The sequence below is a fragment of the Tenrec ecaudatus genome, chromosome 12, assembly GCF_050624435.1.
Source record: "Tenrec ecaudatus isolate mTenEca1 chromosome 12, mTenEca1.hap1, whole genome shotgun sequence".
NCBI lineage: Eukaryota > Metazoa > Chordata > Mammalia > Afrosoricida > Tenrecidae > Tenrec > Tenrec ecaudatus.
This window is the reverse complement of record NC_134541.1, coordinates 25,455,638-25,481,927: the sequence shown is the minus strand read 5'-3', so window position 1 is coordinate 25,481,927 and position 26,290 is coordinate 25,455,638. Positions and strand designations below refer to the sequence as shown.

The window sequence follows — 26,290 nt, the reverse complement described above, 5'->3', positions numbered from 1 at the left end:
GTCCCATTATATTTTAACCACTAGCAACTCCTCAGGAAAAAGCCTGGGCTTTCTACTTCCATTAACTGTTAGTCTCCCGATACAATCACTGAAGACAAATGGGTGCATGAGAAAAAGAGATGAAGAAAGCTGATGGAACCCAGCTATCGGAAGATATAGCATCTGGGGTCTTAAAGACTTGAAGGTAAACAAACAGGCATCGAGCTCAGAAGCAACAAAGCCCACATGGAAGAAGCACACCAGCCTGCGTGATCACGAGGTGTCAAAGGATCAGGTATCAAAGAACAAAAAGTCAAATCATTGTGTGTTCACCTTCCCAATAAGATTGCTTAAGACAAATGGGTGCATAAGCAAAAGTGGTGAAGAAAGCTGATGGTCCCTGGCTATCAAAAGATATAGTGCCTGGAGTCTAAAAACTTGAAGGTAAACAAGTGGCCATCTAGCTCAGAATTAACAAAGCCCACATGGAAGAAGCACACCAGTCTGTGTGATCACGAGGTATCAAAGGATCAGGTATCAAAGAACAAAAAATCAAATCATCGTGAATGAGGGGACTGCAGAATGGTGGACCCAAGATCCATCTGTAGGCAACTTATAGAAGGGTCGAGGGGAGGAGAAAAGCCAGTCAGGGTACAATGTAGCAATGATGAAACATACAACTTTCCTTTAGTTTCTAAATGTTTCCTCCCCCAAAATATCATGATCCCAATTCTACCTTACAAATCTGGATGTACACTGGTACAGATAGGAACTGGAAACACACAGGGAATCCAGGACAGATGATTTCTTCAGGACCAGTGGTGACAGTGGTGATAACCGGGAGGGTGGGGTGGAAAGGGGGAACCGATTACAAGGATCTACATATAATCCCCTTCTTGGGGGATGGACAACAGAAAAGTGGATGAAGGGAGACGTCAGACAGTGTAAAATATGACAAAATAATAGTAATTTGTAAATTATCAAGGGTTCATGTGAGGGAGCGGGGAGCAGGGAGGGAGGGGGAAAAATGAGGAGCTGATACCAAGGGCTCAAGTAGAAAGCAAATGCTTTGAGGATGATGTGGCAACAAATGTACAAATGTGCTTGACACAACGGATGTATGTATGGATTGTGGTAAGAGTTGTACAAGCTCCCAATAAAATGATTTTTAAAAAAACATTAGTCTCGGAAACCCACAGGGGTTGCTATGAGTCAGCATTGATGCCATGGCAGTGAGACTTAAGAGTCAGTTGTAAGTGCTTGTTTAAGGCTGAAAAACAGCAAAAAGCTGTCATTCATCCTTCATTTTTTAGCAATTATTAACACATAAACTAAAATTAATGTTTCCTAGATCTTTCAACAAATCTTGTAAATAGGAGTAGGATTTCTAGGCAGACACTGGTAAGTCGGGAGCACATGAACCACACACTGCCCTCACTAAGAAAATGGAAGCAAAGGGTAATCAGAGTCTAACACTTAAAACAAAGATGTCTGCACTCACACGAGCACAACTGAAGCAAAACAGAGGCAGGAAATCACATAAACCAGCCCAGGTGATTCAAACATGGAACAGATCTCCCGATGAGACTGGAATGACTTTATATTGAAATGCAAAAGATTTAGAAGTAGTTGGGCGAGTAGGGACTACATTTCTCTTGATTGTTTTATATGACAGAAGTAGAACACATGGAGATGGCTCCTTAATGTCTTACTCACCATCTTCACTTGATGCTCACTGAGCTGCTTTCAGTTGGCTAAAGGTGGAAACATTTTAGTACAGCGTGTGACAGTGGGGAGGTGGAACTGAGAGGAGGACAAGCAACTCTGGCCTCTTGGGACAGTGACAGAGCACGCTCATCCATGGCTACTAGCTGGAAGCAGCTTCCAGGTTTTCCTTTTCCTAGGGCCCAGTTCTTAAAGCTAAAGGCTGATTCTAACAGGACCCACCAACAGTCTACTTTATGTTTCTGAATTTAGTCTGCTGCTCTCTTTTCAGAAAAACAGCAACACACAACTTAGTATGCCAAGGCAATTACAAACATTTGTACTTTTGCCCACAATCCAGAATAAAGTGTAGATATCTGCAGGGCCAGTGAATTATTTAATATGGCTCTTTTAGCCAGTCTCCACTGCCAAACAACTTTTCCCTGTGTGGGTCTGGTAAGAAGGGGGTGGAAGTTACTGATAGGATTGACCTGTGAGTACTTGTGAACAGGATTCCCTGTAATGCCATCCTGCTGTGTAGAAAATGAGCCCACTGAGAAGCAGGGGATGTGAGGACCAGAGTGCCTCCTGTGGCCCCAGCTTTGCCCAAACTTTGGGTTTTGGACTGAATAGCACCCACCACTGCGTGAGACATTTCCTCGAACGTCCATGAATTCTGTGGGACACTGCAGGGATTCAATGAATCCAGAGACATGAGGGCATGTATTGGGGGCTGAGGATGGGGGAATATGGTGCAGACTGGCATCTTGCAAGAGCTGAAGTTTTGGGACTTTTCAATCTCCAATTTTTGGGATTAGTTTGGTATTGATTCTCACAAAAGGCATTGCCACAGTATCTGCTTTTGCAGCAGCCCCGAGATCATTTCGCAGCTCCAGGTTTTAGGAAACGTTAGACCACATGCTGGATACACCTTCTCAGGCCTGCTGCTACTGCCAAAAACTAGGGTCTACAAAGTTTTTGCAGGGCTGTCTAATAATGATCCAGGACTACTAATTTCCCTTTATTTGTTTTGCAAGAAAACAACCCCCACGTTTATCTCACAAATGTGGTGGTAGAACCCAAAGTCAAGAGAGCACACGATACACACTAATGGTTTTAGCTTCTCTTCCCTCGAGGCCCTGTTCATGCTGTTAGTTGCCCTTGAGTTGACTGTGAGTCGCGGTGAGCCCAAAGTGTGCAGAGCACTGCTCCAGAAGGTTCTCAAGGCTGTGACCTTTGAGACGTGTAGTGAGGGTTCAACTCTCAGCTAGTAATGGAGCGCTGGACCATGGGCACTCACACCATTTCTAACTGTATGGGAGGGTCCCCGTATGAACACAATGCCTATGATATCATGTTCCCTATTCAATCATAACCTTAATCACTTTCTGATTCAGTACAAGTACACTGACGCTTATAAAATGTGTCAGTGGGGCTCTACATTCTGAAACACTCAGTCAACTAGACTTGCAGTGTTCTATGGCTGCATCTATTTTTAAGTAGTAGAACATGAAATGTACCGTATGGTCTTGATTTGATAGGTCGTATTTCAATGCAAAAGACTTCACTCGTCCCACATACACTGTGTTGTAAAATTTTATCAGATCCCCTCTTTCTCCTCTCTCTGGTCCACTGGAACAGTCTGGCATTTTGGCTGCATCTTCTAAGTCTGTTAAAAGAGACTCGGTGTCATGACAGTTGCATTTAAATACACAATTAGAATTATGACTCTGCAATATTGAAGATCAAATCAACACAGACTTTATAATTAAAGCAATTAGCGGTTTTTGAAAAAGTTCATCCACCCACCTGTATGATGTATTAATTATATTGGAATCCAGAGAAACGCAAATATATGATCTTCGATGTACTCTTTTCTCTGGACACCACTACAGCAGGAAGTTTGGGCTACTGCGAGGTTTTGAGTTCATGGCCATGGGAGCCCTTTAGAGGAGCACCAGGCTTGGCCTGCAGTCTAACAAAAGACCACCGGGCTATGGACAGCCGTGACAAATCCTGAGCTTCAGGTGACACACGGGCGCCGATGATAGTGGCTCTTTGAGAAAGGGGAAGAGACTCAAAGTATTCTGTAAGACTCCTTATAAAGGAAAAGCATGGCTTGTGTCTTCAAACTGTGTAAACACATGGCACGTGACAGGTGCTCTACCAGCCTGATTTCCCATCATGTATCCCACAGGGACCCCTATTCTCAGTTAGCCACCCTCAGCTGGGCCCAAGGTCTTTCCCTATTTGTTGATGTCACCAACATTTGTGAGCTCTGGGGTAGCTTGTGAATTAAGGCAGAACTTTATTCTTTTCCGGGAAATGTATTATAAGCTATCATCTGCTCACAAGAGCTACAAAAGCTACTGCCAATGAAAAAGCATTCAGTGAGTGAAAAAGGTTTTCAGTTTGAAATACCTTGCCTGCAGCATGGGTAGAAGTATGCCCCCACTTTAGGAAATTCCATGAAACTCAAATCTGGCTCAAAGGCCTAGTGACTCCAGGGATCTCAGCCCCAATTTGGATGTCTTATAGGCCTGCTATTCTTGAAGGATCTTAGTGGCTGTGATGGGGGGAGCATGCACATGCTAGCGAGAAAGAAGCCAAGTGGCAAATACGTTGAGGAAATGTTGCATAGTATGTCCTCCTCTTGGGAATTCAGAGTACATGTTAGCACGTTAACAGCTGAGGTCTACAGCTGGAAAAATAAACACTTCATTTTAACTCTGTGCTTTCCCAGGCTTTTTATTGCAAACATTTTTCTTCCTTCACAATACTTACTACCATTTGGGGGAAAACTGCTTCACAACATAATGGCTCAGTAACAGCCACTGTGTATTCTCATTTTATTTATCAATTAAAACTATTGTCCTCCTTGAGTTAGAAATTTCCGGAGGATATAAACTACTTCCCAATGGCTATAAAAAGAGCTTTGTTAATGGACCAAGTATCTAAAGTTCTCTGGGACCTTGGCTTTTAACTCAGCATATCTTCATTTGTTATATTTTCATTTAAAGATAAGTAATATGTCAGCTATCCTTTATGCAGGAGAAAGATCTTTACTTCCTACCTCATTACAAACCCTGCAACCCTAAAGCCTCAGTAGATCTGGCGAGGACCTCACCACAAATACTTTAAGAGTATGAATTTATAGAAAAATGAGAGCCAGTGAAAGCAACCGTTTACATGTATGGCTGCTAAAATTGTTACAAATCTGTTTTCCCTCAGAGGGTGGGGTGGGGACCTCTGACTAAAATAATTTGAAGCACATGGTGTATTTTTGATATACTGTGTGTGAAACAAGCCAGTAAGTTTTATGGCTACATAAGTTTCCTTCCTGCTCTCGAGTAAGAAAAGTATTATTTTTAAATTAACATATAAAATATTGCCAAACAACTGAACTGTGGTTTTAGATAAACTATAAGTGGATTATATAAGCCTGCAGAACTCCAGAAAGACAGGCTAGGTTTTCAGCATGGCTTCTGGTTTGAGAAGCCCCACAGCCCAGAAGTGACAGTGGGCAGGGTGTGGCAGACCACTCTTGATGAGGAAGGGGTGTGCGCAATCATTTTTACCCCAGGACAATGGCTATCCAGGGGAGGCAATGCTGACGGGAGCAGACTGCCATTTCCTGGTGGAACCGATTCCATAGGTTGGGCATGTCCAGATCATTTGGGATGCTCACATTAGTGAATTCCCTATTCATCAGACCAATTAACCAAAGCTAGAATCGTGAAACATGATGTTGGCCTTCAGACTGAGGAGTGACAGGTACAAGTGACCCTCATACTAAAAAATTAAGGCAGCGAAATTACACTAAGATGCAAGTAAGAAATAAAATGAGAATTACTTATAAATCACAGGGACATCTCTTTCCCGGAGGAGGCATTTAGTATTGGTTTCACCTTTCTCCTACAGTGTCCTCTTACCATTAGGTTTATTCCTTATAACAGTGTGCACAAGTCTGAGTTTCAGACTGGCTTTCTGGGGGAGCAGTAAAATGCAGTACTAGTAATACCAAAGAATGACTACTGACCAATCTAAAACATCAATTGTTTCAGACAAAGTCTGACATGATATTCTGGAAACTTCTGAAGAAATCCAAATGACCTGAAACAAGTAAAAATGTGCTCCATTCACATCTTGATTACTTGATGACTGCACATGGGTATAATGCACATAAAGTCACCTGTCAGTCTACAGTTACTTCATGTAGACATGTAATAGTTTACTCCTTTGAGGAAATCCATTTTGTGGGGTTTAATTCCAAAAGTTAAAGTAAGAAATGTGGCTTTAAATTCAATTACCTTTTAAAAGATCAACAGGCTTTTAAACTCAAATTCATAATTAGGTATAAAGTGATTACTGCTAAGAAAGCATATATGGTTTATGTATCCTGTTTAGTAAAACTTAAAGGATTTTAAACCAAACAAAATATGTGGCCTAAGATTCAATTACATTTTAGAAGACCAAAATGGGGGGGGGATAACACACAAAAAAGCCATGCTTGTTTAATATAAATAAATTTGGTATTTCAAGTTATGATAAATAAGAGCTACTATGTGCATCTTTTAATTTAATTCTCAAACCTAGTCTATAAGTATTGTTTTCAATTTTCAGTGTACAATGTTTGTGCATAAAGATCTGTATCACAAGAATTCTAATGAAGGTTGGCAGTTCGGGTAGTCTGTGAGCACGGCAATGAAGAGTGGTAGTGAGCTGGTGTTTGAATCAGAAAGCTCCTTCACCCAGGTAGTTACTATCAAGGTTTCTATTAAATGTCTCAATCATGTGATTTGTTAATGTACTCAATGTCAGAAATGAGTTTTTGTTGATGAAAACACCCCAAAGACCTACTGCCATCGAGTTGCTTCTGACTCATAGCAACAGAGTTCCAGAGCTGTAAATCGGGGCCCTCAAACTTTTTAAACAGGGGGCCAGTTCACTGTCCCTCAGAACCGTTGAAGGGCCAGACTATAGTTTTAATAAAACCAAACAACTATGAACAAATTCCTATGCACATATCTTATTTTGAAGTAAAAAAACAAAACGGGTCAAAAATACCCGATGGGCTGGATAAATGTCCTCGGTGGGCCGCATGTGGCCCGCAGGCCGTAGTTTGAGGATGCCTGCTGTAAATTTTTCTGGGAGCAGACACTTTCTGTCAGAGCAGCTGGCGAACTGAACGACCAACCTTGTAGTCAACAGTCTCAAACGCTTACCTAACAGAACCACCAGGGTTCCCACAGATGAAAATGTCCCTTTAGTAATTATGATCCATGCTAAAAATGCTCACACTGGGGAAGTTAAATGTATTTAAGAAAGGCAGATTGGCTAAAGTATTTGATTTGGTAAAGATATTTTGTTAAGCATAAGACAATATATGCTTCTCACAACAGCATGATGGGATGAGCTATCCAATGAGGTCTGTGGGTCTTCTGTTCTAAGGCTGAAACCCTCTGCAAAGACCTGTGCTATTGGGCTGGCAGACCCTGCTTCCAGACCTTGACCGCTGCCTCCAGTGAGCCCTTCAAGTGAGCTGGGACCCAAGCTTATTAAATGAAAGACAGAAATGTGTGTCTGCTTTCTTTCATCTTACACCTAATTAGGAAGCTGGTTTCAGAATAAGAATTATTTTTCTCAAGCTAGTGTTCTCCAGCGTGTCCAAACCAGACTGCAGCCCCAGGTGCGGGAAAGGAAACTGGTCCTGTTTGATTACACTGCTTCTGCAACTCTCCCAATTCTCATGCTGCATCCCCCGACATTCTCCTTGCCTAATCCACCACCACTCAATAGGATCTATACCTATTTTTGCTTGCCTGCTAATAAATATCTAGTTAATAAATTTATGTAGAGCAGAATTTGATCTGAAACTTTCAGGCAGTAGAGGGAGTAGATCATTTTCACTCACCCAAAAAGTTCTAGAAAACACAGTAGAACCTGTGAGAGCCAGCACTCAATGACACTGCGTTTTTCTGAGTCTCACAAGTTTCCTTGTGTAGGGTGCGCTTCTACCACTTTTCTATTGCTGGTTTTAGTGGGAAATATTTGGGTTCCAGCGTGGTAGTGGCAATCAGGTGGCAGCCACTCAGGGCGGCAGAGATACCTATGCACTAATTAATGAACAAGTCATTCCCTCCAGTGTCTCCCCAGGCAGATGACTGATCGCGACTTTGCTTTTCCTGTCATTCGGATGTATTTTTTAATTTTAAGCATATTTTATGTGCTTGATTAACATGTAGAAATAGAATAAGAAATCTTCTGCAACATAATTGACAAGGGACAAATTAGCGATTGCAGTATGCCACTGCCTCTTTGGAAGTGATTTAAAGCACTTGATCCACACTTCTTTCTTCCTCAGTTGTGTGTGCGTTGCCCACACCCATCTACCCCACGCCTCAGTAGCACTCGACAGCCACTGCATTACACAGACAATGCAATCAAGAGTACTGCATGGCGCATGCTAAATCGATAGCTTACCACAATCTGTCATTTCAACATCACCATTTATGCTTTCACTGTACGTCACAATTTCTCTTGGGGTACTCTTCAATAAAACACTTCTGTAGACCTACAGGTAAAGAAGAAAAAGGCTGCTGGGAGCACAAAGCAGCAGAGGCTTAAGCAAAACCCACATAAGAGTAAATATCAAACCAACTGAAGACCTTGGTCTATGCTGATGGTAATTGAAGACACACTGTCATTAGTTACAGTAAGTGTAGATTAGGCAAACATTTTACTGAAGGATCCGGAAGCAGCGTTTGTACCCTAAAAGGTGACATTCTTAGAGTTTACCTAAGAAGCCTGATGAGCAGGTGTTGCCAAATAAAAGCCACTTTCAAAGATGTGAACTTATTCCTCCCACCTTTTAATTCCTTACATGAGAATCAGTTGGTAACACCAAGGCCTTTTTTCTTAACCTGACCTCACTTCCATCTCCTTTTCCCGGTCTACTCTTGTTCTTTAATGACCTTTTTACTTTTTTTTAAATAATCATTTTATTAGAGTCCATCTCCTTTATGAACATTTTTCTCTTCTCTGCCTCTAAACCTCCAGGCTCTTTCCAACTCAGAGACAGTTTTAAAACCTCATCCGAATGATCTTCAGGTCCAATCTGGATCTTTCCTGATTCTGGCACTTACAGAATTTTCCCCAGGAGATGCAGAAACTCTTAGCCTGTGATAGAACAAATGCCTGTCTTCATGTGTCTCTATTTATTGTCAGTACAACTCTTTGTGGGGCTCTCAGAAGGGTCTGTGACTACGACTGCTAGGCCTCGGATCAGCTAGTGTCAGACTTCCCGTCTCAACAGGAGCCATCAACAGGGCTAGAGCAGAGCCTTAAGGTAAAGTGCTCTTTAGCTACAGTAACAGATAGGGGACATTATGAAACTACAGCTGGGCCACTAGGCTAACATTGTGCATGTTCATGACTGAAGGGTTTTATTTTTCTTTCCATTTCTACTGGGAGTTCTTACAGATATAACAATCCGTAATTCCATTAGATTGAGCATGATTGTACAATTGCTGCCACCATCGTTTCAAAACGTTTTCTTTCTTTCTCTGTTGCGCTCCTTGGGAGCAATGCCCTTTATCCCTGCCCTCCCCACCGTACCCCCCCCCAGACCCCTTGCTGGTATATTAAATAGTATTGTTATTCTTCCTTCCCCTCATCTTATACCATCTAATGTATCTGTTCACCTGCCACTCTGTTATCTGTTCCCTCGAGTGGAGTTATATAGTCAATATTGCGATCAGTTCCCTTCTCCCTCCTCGGTTCCTCCCCTCTTTCTGTGCCCTCAGGGAATCATTACTCCCATTATATTTCTGAAGGGTTGATCTATCTTGGATTTCATGCATCAAACCATCCTAAATATACAAATGAACAGATGCAGGTCCAACAGGATTAGTGAAGTAAAACTAAGACCATAAAATATTAAAGAACTATAGGATAGTTATGTGTTTCAACGGTGCTATACTGCACCCTGGATATATCATCCCTTCTGTGTGGCCCTTCTGTGAGGGACTGTTCAGTTATCTTACTGATGGGTTTGGGTCTCCACTTTGCCTATTCTTCTTCACATAAATTTGGTTGCTTGTTTTTGAATTTCTAATACCTATTCCCATTGATACCTCATGATCACATAGGCTGGTGTGCTTCTTCCATGTAGACTTTGTTGCTTCCCTGCTAGATGGCTGCTTGTTTATCTTCAAGCCTTTAAGGTCCCAGATGCTGACTGTGCTGGGAAGGTGAGTATCATACGTTGCCACATTATAAGAACTAACTGTTCTTGTGCTGAGGTAAGATTAAAGTAGAGGCCCAGAGCATGACTGAAAGTATTTATATGATTGTCACCATAGCTACAATAACAACAATCAGAAGTGCTTACCACATTTACCCAAAGACGCAAATATTAAGATTCTTAGCAGATGGCAAATGAAGTTGGACTTTGGTGAATAAAGTCCTCAAATTTCAGAGGATTTAAACATCAGAACTGAATGTCATACAATTAACAGTATTATAATTTTGAGTAAAAAATATTCTCATTCAACAAATGAACAAATGGAACGGTAGAATTTGTGATAAGTGCATGCAAGTATATAAATGTGTCAGGAACGGCCAGATTGACAGGCTTCTATTGAAACTGTCCTTTGATAAAAGATCTCTTCTGTTTAACAGTATCCATTAAACCTGGAACTCTACAGTGCAATGAAACTATAAAAGAAGTTTACTTTTGATAGGACTTGTCAGCAGAGACATGTACAAATCTGTATCTGAACAGTACGACACATGATGTACTCACATGACTGTTAGCTTGGGGCTGATTCCTGTAACTCTTCATTATTTCTTGAAAACTTCTTTCTTCCTTTGTTACCTAAGGAAAATAAAAACTGCATTTATCAAGTGCTTTTGAAAGAAAATGGCTCTGAACAAAAACTTCAATTATAGATTGGTGTAAGAGTAGCTTTGCTAAAAGCCACTAACTCCCAGAGCAGTGTATGACTAAAAGCCACTAACCATTATAATTTTTACCACCATCAAAGTTCAGGCTTGGTAGCCTGTGGAGCTTCAGCTAATGACTTCATTCATCAAAAGCAATGAGATTGTGGTGGTCTAACTCTACTGAAAATGCATTTCTTTATAAAAATGGGAAGAAAATTCAGATCTACTGAATCCCCTGCGGTCTCCAATTTCCTTAGTTTAGAAGCAATTTAACCACATACTAAAGGCCAGAAACTGTCCTGCAGTCACTCACAAGGAATTCTATAAATTATGATACAAGGAGGCTGCTTGTTCTGGAACAGACTGAAGGGCTCCCATGCCCACCCATCACAGTGGTGGTCACAAGGACAGCGGATTGGGGTGTGCTGTGGTTAGGGGCCAGCCAGTTGCTTTCAACTCCAGCAACCCCACATACAACACAGTGAAACACTGCACCTCTCCCACAACTGTTCTGATGTTGTAGCTACTCTGTCAGTCCCTCTTGTCCAGGGCCTTCCTCTTTTCCAACGCACTTCTACTTTACCAAGCATGATGTCCTTTTCCAGGGACTGGTCTCTCCTGACATGTCCAGAGTTTGTGAGACAAAGTTTTAACTTCCTTGCCTGTAAGGAGCATTCTGTCTGTACTTCTTCCAAAACAGATTTGTTTGTCCTTTTGGCAATCCGTGGTACCTTCAGTATTCTTCCCAGCACTATAATCCAAATTCAGCATTTCTTGGTGTTCCCTATTCAATGTTCAACTTTCAAATGCCTATCAGGTGACTAAAAATACCATGGCTTCGGTCAGGTACACCTCAGTCCTCAAAGTAACATCCTTGCTTTTCAATACATTATAGAGGTCGTGTGCAGATGTACTCAGTACAATGTGCCCCTTGAGCTCTTGACTGCTGCTTCCATGAGCACTGACTGAATGCAAGCAAGAGGAAATCCTTGGCAACTTCAATCTTTTCTCTCCTTACCATGTTACCCACTGGTTCAGTTTTGAGGATTTTTGTTTTCTTTACATTGAGTTGTAATATCTTCTGAAGACTGTAATCCTGATCTTCATCAGCAAGTACTTCAAGTCCTCCTCACTTTCAGCAAGCAAGGTTCTGTTAACTACATATTACAAATTGCTAATGAGACTTCCTCAAATCCTGATGTCGGCATTTTCTTCATATAATCCCGTTTCTCTAGTTTTTAGCAGACAGACTGAACACGTATGGTGAGAGACTATAACCCTGACGCACACCTTTCCTGATTTTAAACCAAGCAGTATTCCTTTACTCTGTTCATACAACTGCCTCTTGACCTGTGTACCGGCTTCGCATAAACACAATTAAGTGTCTTGGAATTCCCAAGGCTATACATAGTTTATGATCCAAACACCAGTAAATTTCTTTCTGGTATTCTCTGCTTTCAGCCAAAATCCATCAGACGTCGGCAGTGATTTATCTTGTTATACATCCTCTTATGAATTCAGCCTGAACCTCTGGAAGCTCTCTGTAATGTACTGCTAAAACTGTTGTTGTGTAATCTTCAGTAAAATTTTACTTGCAATCAATATCAATGATACTGTTCTATAATTTGAGCATTCTGTTGGATCACCTTTCTTTGGTATGGGTACAAATATAGACTTCTTCCACTCAGTTGGCTAAGTACCTGCCTCCAAAATTTCTTGGCATAGATAAGTGCTTCAAGTGCTTAATCAACTTGTTGAAACATTTCAATTGGTATTCCATCAATTACTGAGGCTTCATTTTTGACTGATGCTTTCAGAGCAGCTTGGACTCTCCCACCATTATTACTGAATGCTCATATATGCTACCTCTGGAATGGTTGAATATTGACTAGTTCTTTTTGGTACAGTGGCTCTGTGTACTGTTCCTACTTTCTTTTGAAGATTCAATCTTTTACCCACAGAAACTTTAAACATGCCAACTTTAAGCATGCATTTTCTTTCTTCTTTCGTTCTTTCAGTTTAAGATATGCTAGGCATGTTCTGTTTTGGTTTTCTAGGTCTTTGCACATTGCACTGTCATTTTACTTTGTTGTGCTGCCCTTTGAAATGCTCTGTTTAGCTCTTTTATGTCATCATTTCTTGCCTTAGCTATTGGACAATTAAGACAAAGTCTCTTCTGACATCTACTCAGATCTTTTGCTTTCTTCCTATATAACGTTCTTGATGTCATCCCGTAGCTCATCATGTCGTTAAGTGTTGAATGCACCAAATCTGTTCCTGATATTCAGGTAAAATACTTAATGCTGTAGATTTGTAAAACAAATCTTGTGGATTTAATTTTCTTTTCAACCTTACATGTAAACAATTTGATGGTCTGTTCCAGGGTCAGCCCCTGGACTCATTTTAGCTACCAATATTGTGCTTCTCCATCATATCTTCCCACAATGTAGTCAACTTGATTTCTGTGTATTCCATCTGGAGAAGTCCACATGAATATTCATTGTTTGTGTTGTTGAAAAAGGTATTTGCTATGAAGAAGTTGTTGGTCTTACAAAATTCTACCATGTGATTTTATTTTCCAACTACCGTTCCTTCTTGGTCTTCAACTTCTGCATTCCAATCAATTATCAATGTGCCATAATTGCATGTTTCACCAATTTCAAACCAAAGATGTTGGTAGAATTCTTCAATTTCTGCATCACTAGCTTTAGTGTTTGTTTCTTAAATCTGAATTGTTGTCTTGATTGAATTTCCTTGTATGCAAATAAACATTCTAGCACAGACAGCATAGTAATTCAAGATAGATCTTGAAATATCCTTTTTGACGATGACTTCAATGACATTCCTCTTGTGTCATTTCCAGCATAGTAAAACATAGGGTTTTCTGATTCCAAATGGCCACTACCAGGCCATTTAGCTTACTACTAACCTAGAGTACTGAACTTTATGCATTCCACTTCATTTTCAACAATTTCTAACTTTCTTGGATTCAGCTTTTTACTCCATCCACATCATTATGGTGGGCTCTACTTAGAGAAGGTAGCTCTTCCTCAGTCATAGTTTGAATGCCTTCGGACTGGCCGGCTTTTTCTTGTGCTACCTCTGCCAATACTCTGCTTCTATTCATGAGGTTTTCAGTATCTGGAAATATTTCAATGCTATCCATAAGGTTTTCCGTGCCTAATTTATCAGGAGTGGACAGCCTATCACTAGGAAGTAAGGAGCTGTTTTACCTAAGACTACACATTGGGAGATCCAAACTTGCCACTGATGGTGAAATTCTGGCCAAGCTACTTCAAGTGCTGCGCCTCCGTTACTCATCTACAATGCAATGATTCCATTAAACCACTAGATCAGAAGTGCCCCATGGATGAGGGTGGGATGGTGTTTGGTCACATTACTAGTGTGGGGGGCCACTTTACCACACATGTTCTGTAAGGTCCTTCCTAACTCCTTTCCAAAGACGCTATTATGAGACAAATACAGTAGTTGGAATTTACTGCTTCATTCACAATGACGGGCACCACTTTGGCTTGCAGAGCTAAAGGCAACAGAAGATAACAAGTTCAACAGATTTTGACCTCACGCTTCAAATATAAACAAAAGAGCAGACCCCATTTTCTACATTACCTTTGCCATGATGTAAAAAGCACATAGGAGTAGCTGATCCAAATGTCTGTCTCTCATTAGATCAGGGCAATGTACTAAAGTAAATTCAAAACACGTCCATATCTTTCTTCGCAGCTCATTGGAAATGTCCAGTTTTAAACATAAATCACGTAAGCGTACACTTGCTAAATGATAAACCTAAGATGCAAAAATATCAAGTGAATCATTTTTGAAATTTTTCTGACTTACTATTAAGGGAAATCAGACCAAGATTTTAAAATACCTAGCTATGGATACATTATATGAAATTTTTGGCTATGACTACATTATATAAAATTTCTGTTCTATAGCACTTGGAGCCATAATCAATGTTAATGGAAGCAGAGTCAAAAAATCAAATGACACACTGCAGTGGGCATATCTGCTGCACAAGACCTCTTTAAAATGATAAAGAGCAAAAATGTCACTTTGAGGAATAAGGTATATTCAAGCATCATGTTACAGACACGTGTGAAAGTTGGACAATGAAAGCACCATTTTGTCAAGAGCTCAGAAATTTGTGTCCCATCTGTTTTTTAAGTGTACAGAATAAGTCTTATCAGTACCAGCAGTGGGAGGAAGGGACTAAGGGGGCAGTTAATGGTGATGGAAATATCCCATGAAGGATAAGGTTGCACAGCTGATTTCTGTCAATAAGCAGTCCATCTGTTAAAGTTGAACTGGCCAAAACTGTGATATACACAACAAAGATGGTAAAAAAAAAAAAGCTGTTACTGAGATTTGGTCTCTTCAGTTTGGAGGTTTAGGGTTATAATTTCATGGGACATCCGAGGTAATTGGCCTACTAAGTTTTGTGCCTATGTTCTACCTCCGACCTTACAGTCATGTGTATGGGGTCTTAAAAGCTTACTATTAGCCATTCAAAATACCAATGGTCCTGGAACAAAAGAGAAAGGAGAGTCAGGGACAGGGGGAGGGTATGGAATGTGTGGCTAATTGCTTTCATGAGTAACTAGTCCCTTTGCAATGAGACCAAAAACTAGATAGTGCATGGCTACCATTGCTGACAGTTTTATCAAAGACTCATTAGAAGAATCTTGATCAAAAGGTGGGGATGTAGACCAGAATTTTACATTTTCATATACTCTAGATTTCCTGGGACCTGTTAGGTGAACCTCTGAAACTATTGCCCTGAGATAATCTTTAAACCACAAACCGAAATACTCCTGAAGTTTTTTTTTTTAAACCAAACAATGTGGCTTAACCAGTGAAAAAGGTCTGCCTTGAGCATTGCCCTCTTTGAAGAACTCTGTATATGGGATCAAATTGACAACAGCAATTCTAAAGATTAGATAGGAACCTGAGGGAGCAGTGAATTTATGGTAATAGGGAAGGAACAACTCAGAAAAAGAGTGTGAAATGTTTATATCAGAAAAAGAGTGTGAAATGTTTACACAACTTGAAGAATGTAAGCAATGTCACTAGCTGGTACATGTAGAAAATGTTCATATAATTATATTCAACATGTTCTTAACTACTCATATCTTATACACTAACATGCCAGACTTATGATAAAAACAGATACTTTCCACAATCGCCAATCTATTTTTAGGATTCTTCAGCAACTTTAAAGTTCCCCTGTGAGATCCAATATATAGTATCCCACAACGAACTCTGTCCACCAGAGTTCCAGTACATTCCAGAGAGGAAGGTCAATCGTCTACTGATATGACAATAGGAATACAAGCTGTTAGGAAGCAAAAGTTAGTTCAGGAAATGGAGTAAAAAATATGAACCAAGTTTAATATCAAGATAATATTCTTTTATAAAGTCAAATAGATAAGAAAAAATTTCAAACTAAATCTACCCTCTGTTACATCACCTTTCATGCACTGACTAAACAAGCTATACAAACACATACCTTTCTGTAAAACAAGGCTAAGGACCCAGTTCTCTTTGGTTTGCATGTTCCAGGTGGCAGTATTTCTTGTGTATTAGTCAGATGGGTCTGCTTTGGAGAAGTACCAAGTAATGAATGAGCAGTGAGGGATACGGGACTCTCCAATTTGCAATCCGGAGTTGTATTCATGGAAATGGGTATCAGTGTGATCCCTCCAGCATCATTTGCAATACCTGAATAGATATAAGACTCCTCAGATTTGGAAATAAATGCACATTTCCCTAGAAAGCCGTCGTCAATAATAGGCTTAAAACGAATTTGCTTTCATCTATAAGGTAAATACTATTACTATTGGCCTGTGACCTCAAAAGTCTAGCAATGTGAACCTGCCAGCCACTCCGGGGGATGAACTATGGAGCTTTCGGCTCCCGTACACTGCTGCCGTCTTGGAAACTCACAAGGGCAGCTGCACTCTGTCCTGCAAGGTCTCTAGGAGTTGTCACTGGCTTGATGGTAGTGAATGTGGTTTTCTGGTTTAGTATTATCACTGAGAATCCTTTAGAGTGTACAGCTTATAAAATTCAATCTTATGTTCCTAGTGAGGAACATACACGTGAACTTCATAAACTTGTAGCCCAGCTTTGCCAAAAAAAAATCTTTTGGAAAAAATGAAGAGCTGATACCAAGGGCTCAAGTAGAAAGCAAATGTTTTGAGAATGAAGGCAACAAACGTACAAATGTGCTTGGCACAATGGATATATGTATGGATTGTGATCAAAGTTGTACGAGCCCCCAAGAAAATTATTTTTTAATCTTTTTTCAGACTTAGATCATTAATGTTAAACTTTGAAGCAGTCAACGTTAAAAAAGTTTCACCATTACAAATGAAAAAGAATTGTTCCTCGGCCTTTTGACTAAGATTAAGTGTAGTACAAATGGAAAAGAAAGTGCTTAAAGATTTAAAGAAATTTTAATATTTTCTTCTAGACTAGTGGCTGGCAAACTAGGGTCAGTGGCCTATTTTGGTCTACTAGTTTAGATTACCGACCCCTCCCAACCCACCAAGTTGAGAATGCTTTTAAGTTTCTACAGTTACATTTTAAACTGTTACATAAGGCCCTGGGGCTACAACAATGGGCTTAAGCATGGAACCAACTGTGAGGATGTGCGGATGGCACAGGACCAGACAGTGGTCTGTTCTGTGGCACACAATGTTACTATGGGTTAATACCAACTTGATGGCAATTAATAACATACAAATCCCTAAACAATAGTGTCAATTTTGTCTCCAGGAGAAAAAAAAGCTGAACCTTTAAGAAAAAAATTTTGACCCCATTCTAGACTACTAGGAAGATCTGGGGCCTTTTTGGATTGATTTCATTTCTGAAATAACATTTGATATACACCTCCATTGAATCCCAGAAGCTAACACTCCTTCACTACTTCATCAAAACAAGTTCTAAAGGTATAAAGAGGAGGACAAAGTTGGCTATTCCTCTCGTATGTCAGATTTTACAACAATGCAAAAAGATTTTAGGGAGAATTTATACACGGGGAAAGGGCAAACAATTCACCTTGAAATTTTCCATTTATTTTGAGGTCAATGTCAGTTTAAACAACATTCTAGAGACTAATAGTCGGTAGTATAATCATAGACAAAAAGAAAAACCTAATGTGAAAACTGTCTACTATGCAGATGAGGGATTCTCAACCAAAGTAGAACCAAAAAACCAAAACCAAACACTGCCATCAAGTCAATGCTGACACACAGTGGCCCTACAGAGCAGGGTAGAATGCCTATGTGGGTTTCCAAGATGGGAATTCTTTATGGGAGTAGAAAGTCTTCTCTTTCTCTTGGAAACAAGGTGGAGAGGGAGGCTTTTTACCACACTCTTCTCAGGAGGGATTGCTAGGGCAATGTGATGGTTAATTTATGTGTCAGCTTGACTAGGCTATGGTGCCCAGGAATTGGGTCAAATGTTAAACTAGATGTTGTGATGAAGACATTTTGTAGATATGATTAATTTTTATAATCAGTTGACTTTAAGTAAAAGGGATTATTCTTTTTCTTTTTTTTAAGGCCTTTCCGTGACTACCGCCGCCCCTGAGGGATTATTCTTAATAATCTGGTAGACCTCATGCAATAGGCTGAAGTCCTTAAGAGCAAAACCAGGTTTCTAGAACCTGTTTAAGATTTAACAGACATCCTGCAGACACTATGTAAATTACATAACACTACAAAGTCAACTCTTCCCTGAGTTTCCAAGTTGTCTCCCTGGCCTGTGGATTTCACACCTACTTGCTAGTCCCCACAATCACATGAGAGTCCATTGCATTGTCTGTATACCTACCTCTTACTCACCCATCGACACATTTCCCAACTGGTTTTGTTTCTTTACAAAACGTGGACACAGATGGCATGTATACACTGAATAATGTACGCAAAACCATCACTGCCTTATGTATATGACATTACATAAGGTTTGGGGAAAATATTAAGTAATGATATAAAATGTTTATGTTTTTCAAAAGAGGGGAGTGGATGTTTATAAACTGAGAGAGACAACCAGAGAGATGATAAAGAGTTCGAGTGGAATAATCGACTCTTTTAACTCCTCAATTTTATCATTTGAAAAATGGGATGATGCTTCCCATCCAGGGTAGTTATGTGGATGAAATGAAATAATGATCCTGGCACAAAATCAATGTTCAATAAATAGCAACTCATGTTACTATAGGCAAAATCTGAGGCTACAGGAAAAGGAAACCTAGAATGCTGGAGGATCTAAGCCAAAGTTTCCTCATGATAAAATCCTTTAAGTAGTTATTTAAAATTTCCAGCTGTACTTGGTACTCTACATCGTGAGAGTTAGAGGTTGTAAAGCTGACAAAACAAAACCATACAGGTCATCTGCTACAATCCTTTCCTTTTAAACGAAGACACACGCCAAGCACAAAGTAACGCAACTAAGGTCAGGAAAGCGGAGAAACTGAAATACAATAAAGCTATTAGATCAAGGCCTTTCTCCACAGCATAATTCAGATGAAATTAAAATTGTTCATAGCAACCAAAGAGGCCTGTGGGTCACACGGAAGGGAGGTGTGGAATCTTTCCTTTTTGGAAAAGACTGCAAGAGACAAATACCAGTGCCTATGTCTTCCTTCCTGTGATTTAATCCATTTCAATGACTCTTTCCTTGATTGCAAGCATTTCTCTGAAAACTCTAGTACTTGATAAATTATGCTATACACACGCGAGACTAGAATTCTTAGGCAAAACGTGTGTCTCTCAACAATAAAACCTCAGTCAAGGCAAATTACCCAAAGCTTTAGGACTGTAAAATCATAAATATACTTTAATATTTAGTCTTCCAAGTAACTTTATTAGTTTTGCAGAAGAGATTCATTTTGCTCAGGATCTTCTTCTAAAGATGCAGCAATGAACCCAAGAAGGACATGGAAACATTCATTGTGTATGCTGTCATCTTGGCAAATCTATAGAAATTGTCCAATGGGTTAGATGTGACTACACATGTACACCCACATATATACACACACAGATGCATGTCTGTATGTGCATACATAGAGGTATATGCTAGAAAAGGGGTGTGAAAGGCTACAAATAGTAATTCTAGATCATGACTTAATTATTTTAAAGTATTATCCCATGAAATAATATTGTTTTGCTTTGAGCGCTTAAAGATGTCCTTAACACATTCATTTGGAAAGATCAGATTAAAAAATAAAAGAAGTTTGTAAGAAAAAAAAGCCTATTTAAAAACTGCTTTGTTCTGTAAACCTTCACACCCAACTCACAATAAAAAGTTGTAAAAGAAAACAAACAAGTGGCTTAGGTCCAAGAAGGGAAAAAGAGCGCATTGGGTTAGAAAAACCACATGATGTGGCCTAGGAAGAGATTAACATTTTTTTCCAACTCAGAAAAAAAAAAAGATAGATGCACTGCATTCAGCGGTTACCATGAAATGGGATTGTCACTTTCTGTCCTGTGGTGCCTGTTATGGTGGTCGTGGCCATTGTTAGGATACTCTGCCCAGGTGAAACTGACATATTTTCAGGATTGATACATGAAGAAGGAGCAATTTTTAATTTTGTTCCTTCTGCTATGATCTTGTCCAGTAGCATTTCCTTCGGTGGATCTTCTCCAAAAAGTCTTCTCTTGGCACTTCCTGCTGTAGGAGAACTGTAGCGTTCGTGGACAGAAATTGGAGACAATGGTTGCATATCTAATAAAGAGAAAAATACATTCTAAAACAGTTTGGCATAAATTCTTAAGTAATAAATCACATAATCAGTTATTTAATCAATGTGTATTGAGCTACCATGTTACGCACTAGGGATACAGCAGTAAATAACACAGATGTGGTCTCTACCCTCTATTATTAAGTAGGAGAGATATGTCATGACATTAAAATGTGAACATGACAGCTCATCTCTCTTGGACATAGCTTTTGAATCTACGCTTATATTAAAGGCTGCAAAATACTACAGGTAAAGTAGATGAGAGACCAAATGAGACAACTACTCATTTGAAGACATGGTTCAATTAACTTTTCTCTCCTAATCTTACTTAGTAAATAAGAAGGGAGCAATAAGCAAGTATCCATGATTTACTTCATAGTTTTTGCCTTCTTTAATAGGTACCTTTCCAAAATAACTTTAGGCAGTAACGGTGGGGGGTCATCCTCTATAAGCCTACCAGAAGATGAAGATGAATAAAGGTGATAAGACTGTTCTTACCTTTGTCTTACTCTGTGGTTGGCAGAAATGTATTGATTAAAAAAGAACAAAAACAAAGAAACAAACAAGAGTTAAGGATCACATCTCTTTCCCAGGGTCCTCCTTCCGCAGGAACTGCTGCTTCCTCTCCACAAGGTGCTCACGTGCCCTGCCTTCTCTACAATTCTTCCCACGTCCCCAAGCCCACTGTGTCCTTGCCTCACAAGTATAAAAACCATAAGCATTTAAAGTAGAAGCATTTCACAGCTTTAAATTCACCAGATAATTAGATTTAAGAGTCATGTAATCTAGTTTCAAACATGCCTAACAGGTATAAAAATTACCCCTGGCAATGTTTTGGCAGCTCTTTCAGCACTACTCATTTCTTGAGATGATAGGGAAAGTCAATACAAATAGCTTAAATTAAAAAAATCTTTCTATAATTCCGGGGATTGTGAAAGCAACTTTGATGTCCCCTATCGAAGAAAACAAGTGAAAATTTTTACTGTAACAGCTCCCATTAATCCTTTGTAGCAGTCTGTCTGAACACCTAGTATTTGAGACATCCAAGGCAGCTCCAACGAGACTGTACGCCCCATGAAATTTATGTTTCTAGAGACTCTCAAAATTAAATGCAGATACAAATTAATAAACTGTCTTATTCTCAGAGTCAAAAAAATCAATTAAAAATTTTTCAATGATTTCCCATTATTTGGTTCTCTTGAGAAAATACTTCGAGAAATGTTTTTCTTCATTATAAAAATAGGATATGCCATGAAATGTTCACAGCAATGGGATTTGTAAAGGCCAAAAATAACCCAAATAACTACCAATTGGTGAGTGGACAACACAATGTGACATATCCACCCAATGAGCTGTTACTCGGTGATAAAGACGAATCAAGTTACAGCCTGGAAAAATCCGGGAAGCACGATGCTGAGGAGAAGAAGCAAGACTCAAATGGCCATATATGGTTTAATTTTGTTCAGAGGAAATGTTCAGAATGGGTAAATTCATATATAGAGAGAGCAAAAACACAGTCCAGGGGACAGGAGGCAGGAAAGAAGACTGTACGTGGTGTATCCAAGGTTTCTTGTGGGGGGTGATGAAATAATCTTGGGTTTTTCAGTGGTGGTCGTTGCATAGATGGCATTGTGCATATGCTAAAAACCACTGAACTGTCTATTCTAAGAGTGGACTTTATCATATGTAAATTATATTTTAAAACTCTTAAATACCAAAAAATAATAAATGAACAAAGTATTAACTGCTCAAAGTCCACCACTTGGAAAGTGTCACATTTGGGTGACTATCCATCACCTTGGTTCTTGGCTCTCTAGCTAGACAGCAACCAGACACACACGTGCACACCTCTGTGTGGGTATATATACACACCAATTATAGTCATAACCAGGGTCAACTCTTGTTCTGCAGTTCCAATAAACATGGATTTTAGTCACTCTATTTCCACAATATAAGATAATGCAATTAAAAATAAATTATTTTCAAAATCATACAGGAAATTCTATTACTTTAATGTAAAAGGTGGGAGTCACACAAATACTCAATTCATTTAGGTTATTTTCACAAGCATGAAGCCCTTTTACAAATCCAGATGAAGGAATTAAATTTTTTAATAATAGTGAGACTTGAAATTGTCTCTGAAAACCTGTGTTTTATGGCTTTATAATCACACTGATGGACCTACCCTTTCGCAGACTCCCACTGTCAGTCCTAACTTCTTTGACACGTGGATGCATAATAGGAGACATTGGTATCATTGGAAGATGTCCCTGTGCACTTCCCCCATTTCCTGTTTCAAAGTTATTTGGGAATATAACCTGTAGAAAACAAAAATCCTCTACATTAGAAACAAAAAGCCTGCCAATTAAAACTTATAATGGAGTGGGAATATGTTTTCTTAAAATTCTATTTCCTATTGTATTTCCCTACCTCATTCTTCTCAAAATACAGCTTCTATAAAAGCACTTTCACTCATCGTATTAAGTGCATAAGCTTAACACTGAACACTAGAAATAAGCACTGTGATTCTCCATTCAGGATCAGAAAACTCAGGTTTAAAATGTGAAATTTTCTCAAAGTAACACTATTGCTTAGTAATCGAGCCAGGGCATGAACCCGAATCTTTTCCCCAACTGCACTGCTATTTCCACTTTCCTAATGGGGATAAGTATTGAACATCTATCCACAAGATCAGCTGTTCAAACCCATCAGCCACTATGGGGAGGAAAGATGAGGCTACCCTGCTCCTGTAGCGATTTTCAGCCCAAGAAACCCCAGAGAAGGTCAGAGTCAGAATCCACCCACGAGCAACAGGTTAATAGATTTCACTGCTGCCTTTCGTTTGGAAGTGAAGCCCTGAATAACTACATTATCTGGCCCCATTTCATGCCCACCAGGGTAATTCGTATCAGAGAAGTGAAAACTAAAGATGTGGAGGGAGATTAGAGCCTTCATGCATTGCGTGTAGAAATGTAAATTGCTATGGTTGCTATAGTCGTTTGGTATTGCCTCATCAAGTTAAGAATTATGACCCAGCAATTCCATAATTTCATATATATGTATATATCTATGTATACATATATGAGATTTGAAAGCAGGGACTCAAATAGACATGTGTACAATGGTCACTTCACCTTTATTTGCAATAGCCAAAAGGTAAAAACACATCAAGTGTTCATTATCAGATGACTGGATAAACAAAATGTAGTGTGTGTGTGTATACATTTATGTATATATATTGGAATATTACTCAAAAACAAAGAGAAATTAAAACTCATGCATGACATGACATAAACCTTGAAAACAACTAAGTTGAGTAAAATAAGTGAGACACACAAAAGGACAAATATTATATGATCCCACTTATAGGAAAAATCTAGAATAGCTAAATGCAGGAGCTGGGAGGAGTGAATGGGAATTATTGCTGAAAGGATACTAAGTGTCTAGGGTGGGTGAATGGATTAAATTTTTCTTAATTGAAAAATAGTATTTAAAAAATAAACATTGAGAATGGTTAAATCTAAAAAATAAAGTTTTCGTCATCACACCAAAAGCAAATTGAAAAAATTCATAAATTAGACATTAAAATTTAGACACTAAGACAATATTAAAATTTAAAAGTTTGACACCAACAAGAAAGTTAAACAATGCACAGAATGGGGGAAAAATGATTATAAATCATGGATCTGGCCGAGTGGGGTACGGAACCAGTCAGTGGAGAGGTCTGGGGGACTGGTCCCAATCCCAACTACTATGTACACACCTGCCCCTCACCCCAGAAGAACTTATTTCAAAGGATGGCACTGAATCTGCAGCTCCAGGAGAGGGACATGTCTGATCAGAGCACACAGGAGCAGATGAAGGGGGAGGAGGAGAGAGTGGAGCACATCATGGCCCACCAGGTAATGAGGACGATGTTCCCGATTAGAGCAGCCAGTCCACAGAGAGGACCACATGGCCAGCCCCACTATGAGACATGATGTCCCTCACCGACCCATAGCCCTACAGGAGACACTGTGTGGGAATTGGAGACACTGTGGGAATTGTGCCCGATCTGATCCCGCCACACCGAGGCAAAACACTAAGGGGGTGCAACAGAACAGCTAGGGTGCGGAGCAGCGAGGTCCCCAGAGAATATTGAAGGTGAACTCTGGGGCCAGGGGGTGGTGCCCCAACAGCCTGGACTGGAAAACACTCCTAAAGGCCAACAAACAGTCCTTGAACTAACTACAAGCTTTTCTTTCTTGTTCTGTTTTTTTGTCATTGGTTTGTTGTTGCTGTTTTGTTGTATATTGTTGCTTATTTTTGCTGTCTTGTTTTTGTGCATGTTATTATCTCCACAGGTCTGTCTAAATAAGATAGTCTGGATGAACAATCTGGAGGAGAAAACAACGGGACCGACAGTTCTGGGGGATATGGGAGAGGGGGAGTTTGGGGGAAAGGTAGTGGTGTTAACAAACACAGGGACAAGGGAACGACAAGTGACCCAAATCGGTGGTGAGAAGGGTGTGGGAGGCCTGGTAGGGCGTGATCAAGAGTAATGCAACCGAGAGAAATTGCTGAAACCCATGTGGGGACCGAGCATGATAGTGGGACAAGAAGACAGTCAAAGGAAATAGAGGAAAGAGCTGGAAGGCAAAGGGCATTTATAGAGGTCTAGATAAAGGCATATACATATGCAAATATATTTATATATGAGGATGGGGAAATAGATCTATGTGCCTATATTTATAGGTTTAGTATTAAGATAGCAGAAGGACATTGGGCCTCCACTCAAGTACTCCCTCAATGCAAGAATACTTTCTTCTATTAAATTGGCATTCTATAATGCTCACCTTCCCAACACAACCACTGAAGACAAAGCGGGTGAATAAGCAAATGTGGTGAAGAAAGCTGATGGTGTCCGGCTATGAAAAGATATAGCATCTGGGGTCTTAAAGGCTTGAAGGTAAACAAGCGGCCATCTAGCTCAGAAGCAGCAAAGCCCACAAGGAAGAAGTACACCAGCCTGTGCGATCAAGAGGTGTCAAAGGGATCAGGTATCAGGTATCACCAGAACAAAAATTCTTATTATATTGAAATGGGCGGAAGGAGATGCACAGTGAAGACCCAAAGCTCATTTGTAGGCCACTGGACATCCCCTTACAGAAGGGTCTCAGGGAGGAGACAAGCCAGTCAGGGTGCAGGGTAGCAACAATGAAACATACAACTTTCCTCTAGTTCCTAAATGCTTCCCTCCCCCCGCCATCATTATCCCAATTCTACCTTGCAAGTTCGGCTAGACCAGAGGATGTACACTGGTACAGATAGGAACTGGAAACACAGGGAATCCAGGGCGGATGATTTCTTCAAGACCAGTGGTGTAACTAGAAATACTTGGAGGGCAGAAGGAGGTTTGGTTGGAAAGGGGGAACTGATTACAAGGATCTACATGTGACCTCCTCCCTGGCGGACTGGGTAACGGACAACAGAAAAATGGGTGAAGGGAGACATCGGGACAGGTCAAGATATAACAAATAATAAGTTATAAAGTACCAAGGGTTCATGAGAAAGGGGGGAATGGGAAGGGAGGGGAAAAATAAGGAGCTGATGCCAGGGCTTAGGTGGAGAGATGTTTTGAGAATGAGGGCAATAAATGTACAAATGTGCTTTACACAATTGATGCATGTATGGATTGTGGTAAGAGTTGTATGAGCCCCTCATAAAACAATTAAAAAAATTTTTTAAATCATGGATCTGATAACAGATTTGTATACAGAGTATATAAAGAGCTACTATAACTAACCAATAAAAGGACAAATTGAACGGGAGGCTGGAGGAAAGGTGGGCTGGAAACCGATTACAAGGATCTACATATAACTCCCTCTCTGGGGGACGGACAAGAGAAGTGGG

The 26,290-nt window shown here is 39.9% G+C and overlaps 1 protein-coding gene across 2 annotated transcripts in view; it reads right to left on the bottom strand.

Moving 5' to 3' along the window:
- Positions 1–26,290, bottom strand: part of RBL1 (RB transcriptional corepressor like 1) — a 53,289-nt gene that overhangs the window by 4,807 nt on the left and 22,192 nt on the right. For both annotated transcript variants that reach the window (XM_075528788.1, XM_075528789.1), the window contains 7 exons: positions 22,584–22,716; positions 20,116–20,382; positions 16,160–16,371; positions 14,260–14,436; positions 10,490–10,561; positions 8,167–8,257; positions 3,204–3,352 (listed from right to left, as the gene is read on the bottom strand). In XM_075528788.1, coding sequence (XP_075384903.1) covers positions 3,204–3,352; positions 8,167–8,257; positions 10,490–10,561; positions 14,260–14,436; positions 16,160–16,371; positions 20,116–20,382; positions 22,584–22,716 — 1,101 coding nt within the window. The remainder of the gene's footprint in view (positions 1–3,203; positions 3,353–8,166; positions 8,258–10,489; positions 10,562–14,259; positions 14,437–16,159; positions 16,372–20,115; positions 20,383–22,583; positions 22,717–26,290) is intronic.